Below are 16,327 nucleotides of genomic sequence, written 5' to 3' on the forward strand. Positions count from 1 at the left end.
TTCTATATGAAACCCACTTGAATGGTGAAGCCCATCACAAAATCAGAGAAGCTGAGCAGGCTGCATTTTGAAATAAAAATTAATTTCAAGTATTTAAACTCATTCTTATCGGAAGAATTCTATCTACAGGTAATCCCATTCCTGATGTCATTTCAATACAATACCAATACAAAACTTATGTTTTAACCTGTTTTATTTTCTTACATTCATGTATCAAAACTATAACTTGACAACACACTTATGGCCTTCCTCCTCTCAGTTTATGTTACAAAACACTAATGATCCATGATTGAATGACAACATACTCCCAATGCATATTTCCCAGTCTATTTCATGTCACTGCCCACGTGGCTCATTCTATTTCGTAGCCCAGTGGGTCTTTGTTCTGATTCAGAACAGCCACAGAAGATTCCCGCAATAGATGAAGCAGATGCTGCAACTCGTCCTGGCGGAAAACCTGCAACACAGAGCATGATTTACTCTTCACTTCTACAGCACTTTAACAACATCCATTGCAGCATCATAAAGATTTCCCATCATCTTTCATTGTATTTTTAACATTTAGACTCTATCAGTCAACACATCAATTACATTGTGTCGATTGTCATATAATGTTCATCTAACAGATTTTTTTCAACAACTTTCTATTTTACCATTTTATATCCATGAATCAGAAAATTTTGACAGATGAAAAATTCAACAACAATTCAATTAGAAAGAAGCAACATGACCCTCCCATCTTGTAAAAGGTGCATCAAGACATTGTTAAATGGAGCACACCCACCTTGTACAGTGTGAACTGCTCGGACGCCACGTGGTCAGCGATCTGTAGACACGCCCCATACTGCTCCGTCTTGTGCAGAATGTCGTGTAACAGGAAACACAGTCGCGGGATCGTCAGCTGTCGTAACGATTCCAGCTGCTGCTTCCTACCAGAGTCTGAGTCGTCCTACAAAATAATGGAAGACTTACCATACTTCACATTCATTAAACACATTTTCAGTTCAAAATACATGCACTGGTATTAGGGACTTCAGAATTTCCATGGTTGGTTGATTTAATATTCAACAAATACCTTAAATAATCTTAATCTTCAATCATTGGAAAACAATTTGCACACTGACTTGAAGCTCTTGAAAAGTTCTTTGTCCGGTGAAATCAAAACTGCTTTGTATTTTTCATTTGAAATTTACATTATTCCAAAGAATTAATGAACATCAAATAAATGGCTACCTCTCTCTGGTCAACCATCCATCCTCCATTGGCAAACAACAGGACATTGTATATCAGTTTGGTTGTGTTCTGAAAAAGATATTTATCTGTATGCAATTATTTGAAAACTAGAACTGTCCTAATGGGACTAATACCCCCGCTAGGCTAATTTCAAATGGGACAAATAATTGAATTGAATAATAATTAAGGTTTGGAACACATACAAAAAAAAAATTCTAGAATTGTAAAAAAAAAAAAAAATAGTTAACAAAGAAAAATTAAAATCAAAATTGTCAGATTTTTAATGTAAATACATATCTATAACAGTAATACATTTACAAATGTATGTATTTGATGATATATTTTTTTAATTTAATTGATTTAAAGAAAAACCAACAAAATGACAATAACCCCTCCCTTTGCAGTGAATAGAAATACCGGTAGCCAAGCAATGCTCTTCTGTTGATAAAACTTTCAATATCTTTCTAATAAGAGTCTTGACAGATGCAATTAGTTGTTTCAAATTTTCCTCACTTTCTCCTATGGCACAATTGAACTCCATATCAGAAAATTGATCCCATAGGACTATGACTTTCTTTGATGAGCTTGTTAAATTTAATAAACTCCCAAAACATTACCATAATTACCATACTATGTAAAAATATGTAAAAAAGAAAATTTAATATTACAAACAATTTTAAAATTGCCAAAACACTACAATCATATCAGTAATTTTGAATTTCATTTAAATTAATGCCCAATAGGGTCACTTCATCAAATTACTTGACAAATAAATTTAAACAACCTCTAAAAATAGTTTAACTTCTTTATTAATAATTATATTATTTATTTATAATGATAGACCTTTTGGTTTACATGAAACAGTTTTAAAATAGCCCCAAAACCATCACCCATTTTACAGATTATCAATTTCCCCTAAACACATGCTCCATCTGAGCCATGGCTCAGATAATGGCTCCCTTGGGACAAATGAATTCAGCCACACTTGTCTTTGATGTTCTCATTAGCTCCTAAGAATTTATCATTGACAAACAAAAACTTTGCATTGTCAGTTGATAGAATACTTATAAAAAATAATTTTTTTTTATTAATTAAGACATAAAGACAAAAAACTCCATCTGGATGTATTTATATAAATATATTTTAGAGTGTTTTCTATTAATTAATTATTAAAATCTGTAAGGATTACCTCCCTTACTTTTCAACATTAGTGTACAATATATAGAATAAGGAAAATGAATACTGTCATAAAATCATTAAATCTTGTCTGATCTTAAAAAAAATTGCAGGTGCACATCTTCAGATGGTGTTCAACATATGTACAAATTTTCAAACTGTTCCATGCAGTAATAAAAAATTCTATAGGGGGGACAAAGTTGCGTCTACAGACAGACGGACAGACAGACAGACGGACAGACAGACAGACGGACAGACGGACAGGGTGAAACCAATATACCCCCCTAAACTTCGTTTGCGGGGGTATAATGATTGGTGGGTATCAATTGAGTGAGACAGATTAGCATACAAAGTACTCTAAATTCCTATTAAATGTGAGGAATTTATATCTTCGTAAAATTGCGAGAAGCAACCATTGCGGTTTAAAGCTCTGCCTTTACTTTCGGAGAGTTGAGAACTATAAAAAATTTGGATAAATGTTCCTCTTTCATGATTTTATATTCTTGCAATTTGATACAAAACCGCTGGATCACGGAATAAAGTACTCACATAATATAAGGAATTTACAGTATAAGGCATTAATGAACAAATCACAACTGCTCATATATGGTAAACCAACTTATATTGCCATGTCCTTAAACTAATGACTGTCTGGAGTACCCCACCACCACTACACTTGGTACAGACCTCAGTTTGAGCCAGAAGGCCGCGCTGCCACCGCTCCAGTTCCTGGTCGTACTGCTTCAGGCGGTGCTCGAACGCCACTTTCTCTGTGAAGGATGCAGCATGGGGAGCTGATGGTTCCGCCGGCTTTGTGTGGTGGAACTTGTTGAACCATTCATTGAAACCATCCATGGCATCCTGAAAGAAATCAAAACATCTTTTTGTACATATCATATCAAACTAATTACACAGTCACACTCAAACTTAGTATGTTTATAAATAAAAAATTTCCTTAATGCATCTATATTTTTTTCTCCTTTTAGCAGACAAACTCCTTCATTTATTTGTTTTGTGGTTGTATAATTGTATTGTACCTCACGTACCATCTTCTAGTATAGCACGGTGTGAGTGGTGTGAATTTTCAAATATGGAATCATATTTTTTTTATGAATGAAGGGTTACTTACATGTGTCAGCTAACTAAAAAGATTTTTCTTACCAATTTGGGTTGAGAGACAGAGGAACTTACCAGGTAGGCCTTTGTACACAGGTATTCACGAATGGCATTCTCATCATCTGCTGAAAGCTCATCTGTTCCAGTCTACAAACGATAAGAATGGAGGAATCAATAAACTGGCATGTTGTACACTTCCTAATTTGTTAATATATGTGTACATGTATTTCACTTAATGTGTCTGTAGTAGTATTTTTATAGCTTCATGTGACCCTACCTGTAGATGCCAGTTTCTGTAGATGATGTCTATTGAATCTACTGGCAGTTTGTTGAACACTTCTCTGGCGGCTGTCAATTTCTGAACAGCTGAAAAAAATTCAAATATTGGTCAATATATATATATTTCAAAGGATTCACAGAACTATATACAAGTTTTGTAACCTTATCTGCCAGTATTGTTGTATGTCTAATAGATGTAAATTCATTTTCATAGAACATGCATTCAAAGTAGGTACTTGCTTTTTAGTAGCCTATAAATTTAAAACAGTCAGCAGAACAAAATGTTCATAAAAAAATTTCAGCAATGTTAGAAAGGAATTTAATTTACTTAGTGCACAAGAACTTCTTGTTTTCTTCCATAAACATATAATGAAAAACAGTTTAACTTTATGCATTTTGACTCATTTTGCAGGTATCAAAATTGCCAAAATTAAAGTTACTGTCAAGCTTGTGTACAGGGTATACATGCATAGTGGAAAATTTTATAATCATCAAAATTAAATGCCAAAATAAGTTAACCTTACTCTTCTCAATTTGTTCAGTTTTTCGCATTCAAAAAATAACCTGTTTTATGTTATAAAGATACATTCACAAGATTGCTACTCACCAATGAAAGTCCGCATGACAGCGTTGGCCTGTTTCATTGCCTCAGCCCTCTGAGCTGTATCAAACACCAGCCAATCAATGGCTGCAATCTTCGTCTTGTCCTCCTGAATGAAAAAATCAGTATACACATACCTAAATAAAAATGCCTACCCTTCTAAAAAATTGCAGGTCTGTGCCAGGTCAACTCATATCTGAATCATGAGAACTTCTTATGTGTGTACAGTACAGTTATTGTATACATTTCTTATAGATAACTTTTTATAAATTGCTGATTAGATGATTGACTTTTATTGTACAAGGGAAAAATTTATTCACAAGAACTTGTGCAATGCAATATCTGTAATATTCTCCTTTATAAAAATTGATTGAACAAGTACATCAGCACTCATCAACCATGTTACTTTTTCTCCGCGGAAGTCAGGCAGGTTCCTACATTGACCTTGACCTCAGTGTGACCTTTGACCTACCTCTGTCACCGTGACATCCAGACTAAGCCCCTCCCCCGCTGCCAGCCCTCCGCCACTCTTGTTGCGGATGTTCTCCACCACGGTCTTGGTGATTTGTGGGATATCCAGACACACCTCCTCCGCCAGCTGGAGACACATCTGCTTCTCATCCACATCCGTGATTCCTGCAATTCAGATGGTATCAGAAGCGATAGTTATTCAATTCATTTCTACACTACCTCTACTGTATTATAAAATTTTTCCTCACTTTCTAAAAGAGTTAATAAATCTTTTTAATATTTGCTAGACAATAGAATTATTCCAATTCTTGTAAGTTTCATTGATTTAATACAGAAACTGAATTGCAACAATGGACATATTTATGGACAACAATGCAAAGATGAACATTGGATACATTTCATAATAAATTTAACTGATGAATAGAGATATTTCATACTAGGCTAATCATGTATAGAAAGTGATATAAATTTTCGGCGGCCTTACCTTCCAGGAAGAGTGCGTACCAGTGAACCTGTGCGGCAGGCGGTAGTTTGGACACGTAGAAGGAGACCAGTTCCTTGTGGTCCTCCTCTATCAGATATTTAACATAGGCCTCCAATACCACATTACACTTATCCTCCTGCAACAAATTTTTAGGGTCAGTGAATAAGATGAATTCCAAAAAAATTACTTGCAAGTTACACCAAATACTTCATTCGAACAACAGGCCTAAAACCTGAAATTTTTATCTTGCACAATTGGTTATCTTAATCTTGGTCTGGTTATTAATAGATTTATCACTGCAAGTTAAAGCTCTACTTCCAAATATTAACACCCCATTCTTGACTTGTGAAATCTTACAAAAGAACACTCACATTCACTCGATGCTGCGTGCTTCTGAGGAATAGTACCACATGAGCCATGAAGCGGATTAAATGCTGCGGTAAGGTGTTTTCCTGTCCTCTTATCCATTGGGCCATCACATCTAGAAGTTCTGTATGAAAAAACACCAGAAACCATGTAATTACAAAGACTGTAATAAAATTAAATTAAATACTTATCTGTGATTATAAAGCTTTCCATATGATTTCAATGCTATGTAAAGCAGTTCAGCAGGTCACAATGCTACTCACTTTCCACATCACCTAGAATGACCCACTTCTGGATCACATGGTAGAAATCTTGAGACTCTCTCTGAACATTCTGAAAATGATGTAAACTAGCATTAATAACCTATAGTTGTTTATCAACATGAATCAAAATGTAATGTTCATGTATACTGAAAACATTAAGAAATTTTTTAAGTACAACCTACCTCATTGGCTTCGATGCGATTAAAGATGGATTCTGGGTCAGACCTTCAATTGTTTAAACAAGAAAATAAAATAAGTTAACATTCAGTCAGTATCTTTCATACAATTTCTGCTTAAGAAACCTGTACAAGAACTTCATGAACTAAACAAGTTTTGTGAAATGGTATTTATATGGTGGCTATGTGTATTTAGGTAAATTTCAATACATAAATTCTGAAGAGTTGTTTGTAGATAGGCATAAATGTGATATGATTCCAGTTTAGGCAAAAATGTACTAACAAACTTTTCGTATTAACAAACTGTTATTGGCTTCAATGTTATTGACATACGGATGTAGACTTCAATGAAAATGACATACGGTTGATCCCAGTACTCCTGAGAAATGTCCAGACTTTTGTCCACTGCACACATGGTCCTGATCTCCGTCTCGGCCCGGATGTCCACCAGGACCTTGTAATGGGCCCACACGTGGTCCGACCATGACTTACAGACGGGTAACATCGCCCGCAGGTTCCCACTCAGAGCACCGTACAGACTCTTCTCATACACATCGTACTTTGTCTAAAGATCCAAAAGTACCACATAATGCAAGTGTTGAGGTGTCTGTCCGTAAGATTTGAATTGTTCTCATTGACATACATGCATTCATATTGCTATTTTTATCAATTGTAAATAAAGACAATAATTCTTCAAAGACAGGTACAGTTTCTCCAAGTTGATGTATAAAATTGACAAATTTTTTAAAGATATGAACACTAAAGAGTTACCAGCAAACAAATTCTTAACAGTTTAACATTGTGTCAATCATCAGCCCTTCTTAGGAGACACTGCTGGAAGACTTACATCAGAGGCCATGGCCCAACACATGCTCTTCCAGACCACTCGGTACGGGTTCCCCACCACAGGGTCAATCTGTCCATTGGGTCCCTCAAAGTTTGGGTCATGGTACAGTCTCCACCCCTCCAGGGTAGCGGCTCTCCAGGCCTGACCGTGGCTCTTGCACACTTCCTGGGCCTATAACAGAGTTGGACAGTATCAATTATACTGACACTGTAAGTGTTTTATTTGCAGCAAAAAAATACTCAATATAATTTTTTTTTTTACACTAAGCTGTTTCAAAAATCAGATAAGTTTTTAGTAATATGCACAGAATGCTTTTGTCAGCATCTTACACAACAAATTATTATTCATGTAATATCAGTAAGTTCACAGAAAAGTCATGACAGTAACTTTTGAATCATCCTGACCTTCTCTATCTGTCCAGCTCGCAGACAGATGAACAAGTACTGTAGAAGCCGCCCCTCATCCTCCTGATCTAGGTCATCCAGCATCTTCTTCTGACGGAACGGGGCATCTGGGTCCTGTAACATCAAATATGATCGACTAAATAAATATATTTTCTCTTTTTAATGCCCTATTTTATCGGCTAAGAGCATTACTTTATAAAATAAATTATCAAACTTTTTTTTATTAATGTTACAATTACTTGCACTTAAAACGTATCAATTTGTATGATATTGTGTTATTTTGTCTTTTATTATTTAGTAGCATAATTTGTCATCTATTCAGTACAAATACTTATTAAAAAAGAAATTGTAGTTTGAGAATTTTTAACCAAACAATGTTTATTTCAGGGTTGGAAATAAGAGCCCACCCGACCGCCTGAGACGGTCTGTTTCTTAGGCGGGCGGGGGCGAAACTTCAAAAGACAGCCCGGCGGTCGGGCTAATTTTAATAGCCAGTTCCTAGTTTAAAACCGACAATTTCTATTTTTAAGTTTATTTGCCTCATTCACAAAAAGTACAGACAATGTCGGTTGTTAGGTTTCGTTGAGAATTAGGTAAGCTCTACAAGTTGTAATCTATTCGCTCATTGGTCAGAATGATTGTTATAGCCAACCAGTGTATCGCAATACAATTTTGTTCGGCACTATTGCATTAGACGTAACATGCTAGATGATGCGCAATTTTTGAGTTTGTCGATTCCCAAAAAGCGTTCCTTGATTGGCGATAAGGGAAAAAAAAAGTATACAACCAAAACAAAAGACCCCGATGTACAGTTCCGGGATGGAAAGTAGAATTTGAATGGCTGATAAGTAATGAAACAAATGGGAAGCTCTATTGTAAACAATGTCGGCATGTCGAGGGTGGATAGGTTGTACACCACTATTATTTTTTACGATATATTCTTACCAAAATTACGCATATTTAGATGTGGGTAGTTGATTTTAAACAATCTTCTGGCGAAATCTCCCTTTACAACTTTTAAAACAATAATTCATAAACGATTTAGTAGCAAATAAACACAAAGACTCAAGAGTTTACTCGGAGATATCGAAGTTACTCATGTGGTTGAAAATCAAGTACAAGCATTTTCATCACATGTGCAAGTAACTGGCATACGAAAATCAAGTTACCTCGAATTTTTACAAAAGCGGAAAAATTATGTGTTTTAACCGGTTTTATCTCATTGACAATAGAGCCCTGTCACTGGCGGAAAACCCCTCAAAACAAACGAGAAATCTAGAATTACATGTATTTTGCTTTGACCATATTTTGAACCTACAGAAAAATAGTGTTGTGAGACCAAAACACAATTAGCAGTTAAATGGAGTGCATCTGACCGAATAAATAAATTTTTATCACATTTATTTACAGTTGTTTTAATTTAATCCCTTTCAATATTTGATATCATATTATTGTCAATCTTTGAAATTGTTTAGAAAGTTCATGATTATGACATTGTTAGCTGGCTTCTAAAAGAGGGTTTATAATTATATACATGTAGATGAATAGTTCATTTTTTAAGCATGTTAAACTTACCGGTAATAATAAGCATTCTTTGGGTTATGTTTAGATATGGTACTTGTTAAAGTTAAAGATTTCGAGGGGCCTGTGTTACAGATGTAAATATTAAGCTTTATGTATAGTTCATTCATAATAATGAACATTTTTATCAGGACTGGCAGATTTTGGGCAGGGCTGGTAACTTTTTAAAGTAGCCAGCCCTGTGGCTGGCTGCTATTTTTGGTGAATTTCCGACCCTGTTTATTTATGCATAAATTTGGTAGCTTTGCAATTCATTCTAAAAATTTTATAAAGAAGAGACAAATTATCTTCTCTTAGTCTATTAACTGCATAGGTAAAAAAACCATATGGTTTTATTATGACTTAAAACAGGTAGGTAATCAAATATTATAAGCCATTTTCTTGAAGCCTTCCATAAATGATACACACCATTTCAGTGACCAGGGGTCTCTCATTTCCATACGTCACCCCTCCTGACTTCTTCAGTTTGTGAAGTGTATTCTCCCTGCAAAATGGTGACCACAATGTATAGAACATAAAAATGAAGTTTTCGTCTTATCAAAAGATATCTTGGTTTAAGTTAAAAACCTAAATCTCTAAAAACATACAATTTGCCCTACAAAACATATTTCTTTAACACAATGATCAATTTGCCCCTGAACTCTACAAGTTATTACCTTTGACCTTTTAATCTATTGAGTTTTCATGTTGTTAAAATTCAAGAAAAAGACCAAAGATTAAACTTTACAAAAAAAAATACAAAAGAAACTGAACACTGAACAAATATATTTTGAATAATGTGGATGTATTTTGGCTTACCATGCAACTGCCCAGTCTGAGAAGAATTTCACATTGTCTCCATAGTTATCCATCACGTCATGGGCACATTTCTCTAACCAGTCTATCACCAACTGTAACAGATATATAGAGGGTCTCTGACAGTATATCTACACATTTACGATCAAAATGGCAAGAATGCTTTACGACTACAAATACTACAGCTTTCACATCCTCCCATCTTTTCTGATGCTGTAGTTTATCACATGATTCTATCAATATGGTCCATGTATATTTTCCTAGCTTTTATCAGATATAGTATGCATGAAGTTTAGCAACTGGCTCTTAATGATACAGTATATATCACCTGGCTCACACATTTAACGGAGCATACATGTATTTACCTGACTCTCCCTGATGGTGCTGTCTTTATCGAACAGCTTGGTGACTGCCTGCTGTTCACTCTGCTTCATGCTGGTCAGAGGACTCTGGTAACAATAAGAACAATATTGAAGATCATATTTCGAAATCTAAATGACTTACATTGTAAATAGTTAATTCATTCACTTTTTACATAAACCATTTAGATCGTCTTTTTTAACCCGTTAAATTAGCTATATACATCCAAAATGTTCTATGCATGTATTGTGAATCTTTATTTTAAAATTTTTAAAGATTACATTCCATAGTTCTTACAAGATTACATTCTATAGTTCTTACAAGATTACATTCCATAGTTCTTACAAGATTACATTCCATAGTTCTTACAATATCATCTACAGCCATCTGCATGTCCTGTAACTCTTTCTCCAAGCGATCATGAAACAAAACATTTATCAGCTGCCATGTATGTTTCTCCATTTCTAGCATGTGAAGCATGTTAAATGTTTTCTGGTATCTACAAAAGAAAAGGATGATGCTTACCACAAAAAGTTTATTTGTAAGATTTATAATAAATTTTCTGAATTGGAACTAGTTTTCTCAAAAGAACTTTAAAATTAAACCCTTTAATCTTTCTATAAAGCTCTGTAGATTAGTAATAATGATGTTTGAAACAACTGGACATGATACATGTACTAAACACTTGAAATAAAATCTCCCTAAGGAATTAAGATGCTTAGTAAATGTTTTTGATACTGCTAAATTTAATACTGTAAATTCCTTATTTTACGCGAGTACTTAATTCCGCAATTCCCTTGTTTTGTATCAAATAGTAAGAATATGAAATGGCGATGACCAATTTTTTGTTATAATTTCCTTTAGTTCAAAACTGGTTGAAAAATTAAAGCAAAATTTTAAAATCTGCGAGGGTTTTAATTCTTCGCGTTTAATTAGCAAACTGCAGTGCATTAGGTCTGCAGCTTAACTTCTCTGTGCGTATCTCTCTCTCAATTAAGACTTACTTGGGTTCGCTGCGGCTGGCGGCCCTGTTGACAAGCTTATACATGTAGACCACCTGTTCCTGACATACCCGCTCGTAGTCGGACAACAAATCAAACACCTGGGTCTCCGAGGGTCGGTCCTTCATACACTGCAGGAAGTCTCGGTACATCCCACGACAAGCTACAACGACGCAGCGTCAAGTTATTAAAATGATATATGACAAATTGTAACCATGGTACATGGAAAGATCAAATAACACAGTGTCAAATCAATGTCATGATATAAGACAAAGTGGCTACAATTACATTGCTTCAAATCATTGCGATATATAATATGCTACGACAACAACTTAAAATAATGCCACGATAAAAGCACTGCAAAATCAGATACAAAGACTTCTACTTTGATTAGGAAAAGTATAATAGAATAGGTTTTGAATATCTCTCTCTGTATATATACATACCAGATATTCCTGGATCCTCATCTAGAAGCAGAGCTACATTTGTTGTTGTGATTTCTTCTGTAAATTCTTCTCCCTGAAAACATATGACATCTTATTTAGCAAGTTGAGCCACATCTACAGTACCATGTATGCATAAGTAGAGCAATGTCATGCATGTATTGACTATTAGTAAAAAAGTATAACCTTATTGAGAAGACTACTTCATGCTTTACAAAGCTACATGTATGTCCAAACTTTTAATAATTATGATGCAAAAAAGAACACAACAGTTTAACACACTGACATGTGAGAAAGGAATTTTTTTAATGTCTGACATCATACTGACAAATAAATACAATTTTTTAAAAATCTAGTAATCAAATTTGCACTTACGGTACTAGTACACATATTTTGATGCTTTGACTTTTTTCATGAGAAATTCCTGTTAAGCACAATTGACTGTAAATTATTCTAATTGAAATGTGAGACAAAAAATCTCCAGACCTACCATGTTTGTTAGCATGGACTGCCCATACATCGTAGAACTTGCCATTTGTCTCCCAATTTGTGACTGAAAAAATTTGTATAGGCTTTAGTAAAATTTTCATTGTAACCGAAGAAATGAGGAAAAAAAAAAAGAATTATCTAGTGATGTACTGCATTCATTACTCCTGTATCATTTTTGCTCCTTTTTGCCCTGACTGACAATATACAAATTAAAAATGGCATGTTACTTCTCTTTATTAACCACTGTGTTACGACAAAGTCAGTACAAGGCAAAATCTTTGGTGAAAATAACATAAGGCAAAACTTACCCTGTCTACAGTTTTTTAGAAGTCTGAATTTCAAAAATTATGTGTTTACCTCATTCTGTGAGAACTGTTGCGTCCTTGATGGAGTAAACTGTACAGAGGTGTCATATTTGGAGCTTGGTGTGAGAGATTTTGGAGCATCTAATGAAAAATTTCAAATTGTTTTAATACGAAAATCATAATCAAGTAAGAGAATACATTAAAATCTATTGTCATAGGTTTGATCTAAATATTGTTTTTTTTAAATGAACCATACAATTAAAATTATCAATTAAATATTTAAATAACATTCACTTTATTTAAAAGTTTACGGTATACCATTAATTTACTCTTCAAATTCAAAAGGAATATATCTAAAAATCAACTCACAAGACGCCCGTCGTAGACCTCCCGTCCTTGACCGTAGGGACGGTGATGAGACGCTGTCATCAAGAATCTGTAAGGCTGTCAGGAAAATAACAAAATGCAAATAAATCCAAAGGCCACTTTGTTTGAACATTTTTAGGGTATATTTTAGAAATCTTAATTTGCATGATGTCACATGCAAATGATGAAATTCAATTTGATTTCAGAATCTACGACATGCACAGAAGTAAATGCAATATAATGTAGGTTTTACTTCAACCTGTTAAAAAACTTGAATATCAAATCAAGTCAAAGTTTTTCAATCAATTATGCACATGATTTTATGGTTCATTTATCAAAAATATTATTATACATTCAAATATACTACAATTTATCACTCTTACACATTAAACTTAAATAAAAGACTATGAATACATTTTTCATTACAAATTAAATTGAAATATAACATCAATGTTAATATACACCGTAATTTATTTGTATTAGTTGCAATGAATACAAACCAAACTTACATTTTTGTATATTAAGACTTCGTCTTTCAGAGTGCTTTCTTTTGTCATCACCTCGTAATGAGGAAACCTCTCTGCTGTCAAACTGCGATCTAATCCCCCTGTAATATGAAGAGCATTACATTTATGCTTGTTATAACATAGGAACTTACCGTAGTTTTAATCGATACATGTAATGATAATTAGCAAAGGTGAAAATGTAAAGCATGACAGTTTATTCCCCCTCGTTCAATTTGACAAAATATCCACTTTGTGCTCTTTGTGTTCAACAACAGACTTGGATAACAAAATCAATCTACTTTTGCAATGCATTGAATCTTGTTCATTGCATCAATTTTGGGTTCAATTGGTGATCAAACCAAACAGAGCTGATCTGTTTTATCAAGAAATGAACTGTAATATTATAGTGAAATTGGGTTTTATAATGTTTATGTTCCCCTCAAAACCTCTATATTCCTAACCTCTGACCCTGGTCTACCCCTTTACGGGGCATGCCACATGGCACCCAATATTTTTGCAGTCCATACCCATAATGTACTTTAGTGAAGACGCTTCTATATGTACTGTTCTATTATACATATGTGTTCATTGCTGGGACTAGCTCACTTTGCTGTCGTCTATGTAAAGTAGGACGCCAGCTATATTGTTATTTAATTGCACACTATTTTGTGTATCCTGCTTACTATAGTTACATTAATCTCAGCGAGATTCAGGCTATTTGTGACCTTAACTGGAACTCTTCAGCACTGGAGATGTGAATGAGTGTGTGGAAATGAATTGAAAAATAAATAAGTTCATATTTTGTGGGATATAAATCTTTTAACGGTAGGAACCTAACATTTTATGTTGATAGGGAGTTAAAGGGATGTTCAAAGTAAAAAGTTTAAGCTAGCAGATGATTTAATTCAGCGTATTTGTATCGTAACAACCGGCCGAAGTTCGGGCAAATTTTCCCGAATCACTTTATGTTGCACTGGTCTGAGATTCGGAAGAGACGTCCGTCAAAAAAATTTCAGTCTCGACGAATCTCGCTGAGATTATAGTTACATGACAGTATTGAATCCACTATGGTATTCAGAACCCATCAGCTTATTAGCAACTGGTAAAATCACTACCAATGTTAATTAAATGAATTTAATTTGAAAGAAAAAATTATTTATACATGCAAGCATATGGTTTTCTTTGAAAAACAAGTTAAGATCACAACCCCAAAGGACTAAGTGCGGTTTTATGCAATTTTTGCCCCCCAAAATCAAAGTTTTAGAAAGAGCTTAAAAATAAGATGAAAGATAGTTAAAATCATATTGGAAATAAAGGTGTAAAAGGTTATCACCACAGTGACGTCATAACGTAGAAATGACGTCATGAATATTGCATTATTTTGATAAATTGATGTTTTGTAGCAAAATATGGGTGTTTTCCGATGGTTTTTCGACTGGGAAACATCGGGCGCAGGCTTGCCCAAGTACCATATTTTAGTAAAATATGTATAACTATCTGAAGTAAAACATATGTTAAAATTGCACTTGAGCAGACCTGCGCTCTATACTTCCGAATGCAAAATATAGAGCAAAAATGAGAATATCTTCATTTGTTTGCAACTTTGCGGGAATTAGGTCATTTAGATGACGTCATAGATAAAAAGCGAGTGAGCAATAATGACTAAAATCAAGATTAAAGTTATAGGCATCCTCTTTACAATGATTTGCGAAGATTTCATTCTTATACGATACTATTTAAAAATTGGTTGAAATCGGGGGCAGATATTTGACCAAACCGCACATAGTCCTTTGTTTGACTATTAATAAGCTCTCATGTAGCTGCAGAACTGTAGCTCTCCGGGAAAAAAAATATTGACAGACCGGAGAGCTACAGGGCCACCCATTGAAAAAATTGTATATTTATTGCGCAGAAAAACGTGCACTAGTTTTCAATTGATTTACCTTATTTATAAGCAAATTCTGTAAAACAATTAGTACAATACCATTAAATTCTTCATGCAATTTACTATTGATATCGCCTTTTTATTTGCCTCAGACTTTCTCTGAAACACGCTACCGACCTCAGAAAATCAAGTATGTTGAATTTACATCGAGATCTCGAGTCGCCATTTTTACATGTAAACAAAGTACACCACATGAATTTACGGGACTGGTGATGGTGTTTAAAAGACTATCTGAGGCAAGTGAAGAGACGATATCAGTAGTAAATTTCATGAAGAATTTAATGGTACTAATTGTTTTTACAGAATTTGCGTATAAATAAGGTAAATTAGTCGAACACTAGCGCACGTTTTTTCTGCGCAATAAATATACAATTTTTTCAATGGGTGGCCCTGTAGCTCTCCGGTCTGTCAATATTTTTTTTCCCGGAGAGCTACAGTTCTGCAGCTAGCTCTCATGACATGTTATACGTACCCATTGAAAGAGAAACTTGCATCCGTAGCATTTGTAGAGGTGTCCCCAAGAAAACTCTGAAAAATATTTTAAACATAAAATAATGATAATTACGTTAGTTCAAAACGACAATTTCGTTGGGATCAGAGGGTTTTATTTTGAGGAAATTCGGTAAACTACAATTATTATTGATCAGCACATTTTAACATTAGCAGAGGTTAAAATGTAAAAAATAGAAACATTTCATGATAACATTCTTTTTTCAACAATTCATACCCTTCTTTGATCCATTTTTTAATTGATTATACTACTAATTAAACATATCTAATGATCCATTCCCGCGACTTCTCATGGTTGTGCTGGTTCTCTTTTTCTTCAGGACTAGCAAAGAGGTGGTGAATCAAATCGTCTCTATACAAGTTGGCTCCCCCGGGTAAAAAATCGCTTCTTTCAAGGAACTTCAGAACGAGTAACTAAGTTTGGTACAGTTTTACATCAATATGGTTATACATGATAGATCAAATTCAGGGAGATTTATAAAACAGTAACTTTAATATTACACTGTAAGACAGTATCCAAGGATCAATAAAAAAAAAAATCAACATCTTTAATTGTTTTTCATAAAATAGTTTCAATTGTGGTATTTAAGCTCCCTAGTGCAACTTACTG

General features: G+C 34.2%; 1 protein-coding gene across 1 annotated transcript; it reads right to left on the minus strand.

The window, feature by feature from the left end:
* Window positions 1-175: 175 nt before the first annotated feature.
* LOC128181525 (nuclear pore complex protein Nup107-like) lies at window positions 176-16,052 on the minus strand. The gene is made up of 27 exons (XM_052849952.1): window positions 15,935-16,052; window positions 15,680-15,735; window positions 13,266-13,363; window positions 12,760-12,834; window positions 12,443-12,531; window positions 12,087-12,149; window positions 11,600-11,672; window positions 11,157-11,316; window positions 10,522-10,651; window positions 10,158-10,241; window positions 9,796-9,887; window positions 9,406-9,481; window positions 7,417-7,530; window positions 7,013-7,183; window positions 6,528-6,730; window positions 6,172-6,214; window positions 5,990-6,059; window positions 5,732-5,850; window positions 5,361-5,496; window positions 4,878-5,041; window positions 4,412-4,514; window positions 3,803-3,891; window positions 3,601-3,672; window positions 3,097-3,270; window positions 1,234-1,302; window positions 785-949; window positions 176-457 (listed from the first exon to the last, which is right to left on the minus strand). The coding sequence occupies exons 1-27, from the start codon at window positions 15,947-15,949 to the stop codon at window positions 353-355; spliced, it is 2,808 nt and encodes a 935-aa protein (XP_052705912.1). The 5' UTR covers window positions 15,950-16,052; the 3' UTR covers window positions 176-352.
* Between the last annotated feature and the right edge of the window lie 275 nt (window positions 16,053-16,327).

This window comes from Crassostrea angulata, chromosome 4 (assembly GCF_025612915.1).
Source record: "Crassostrea angulata isolate pt1a10 chromosome 4, ASM2561291v2, whole genome shotgun sequence".
In the NCBI taxonomy this organism is placed as follows: domain Eukaryota; kingdom Metazoa; phylum Mollusca; class Bivalvia; order Ostreida; family Ostreidae; genus Magallana; species Magallana angulata.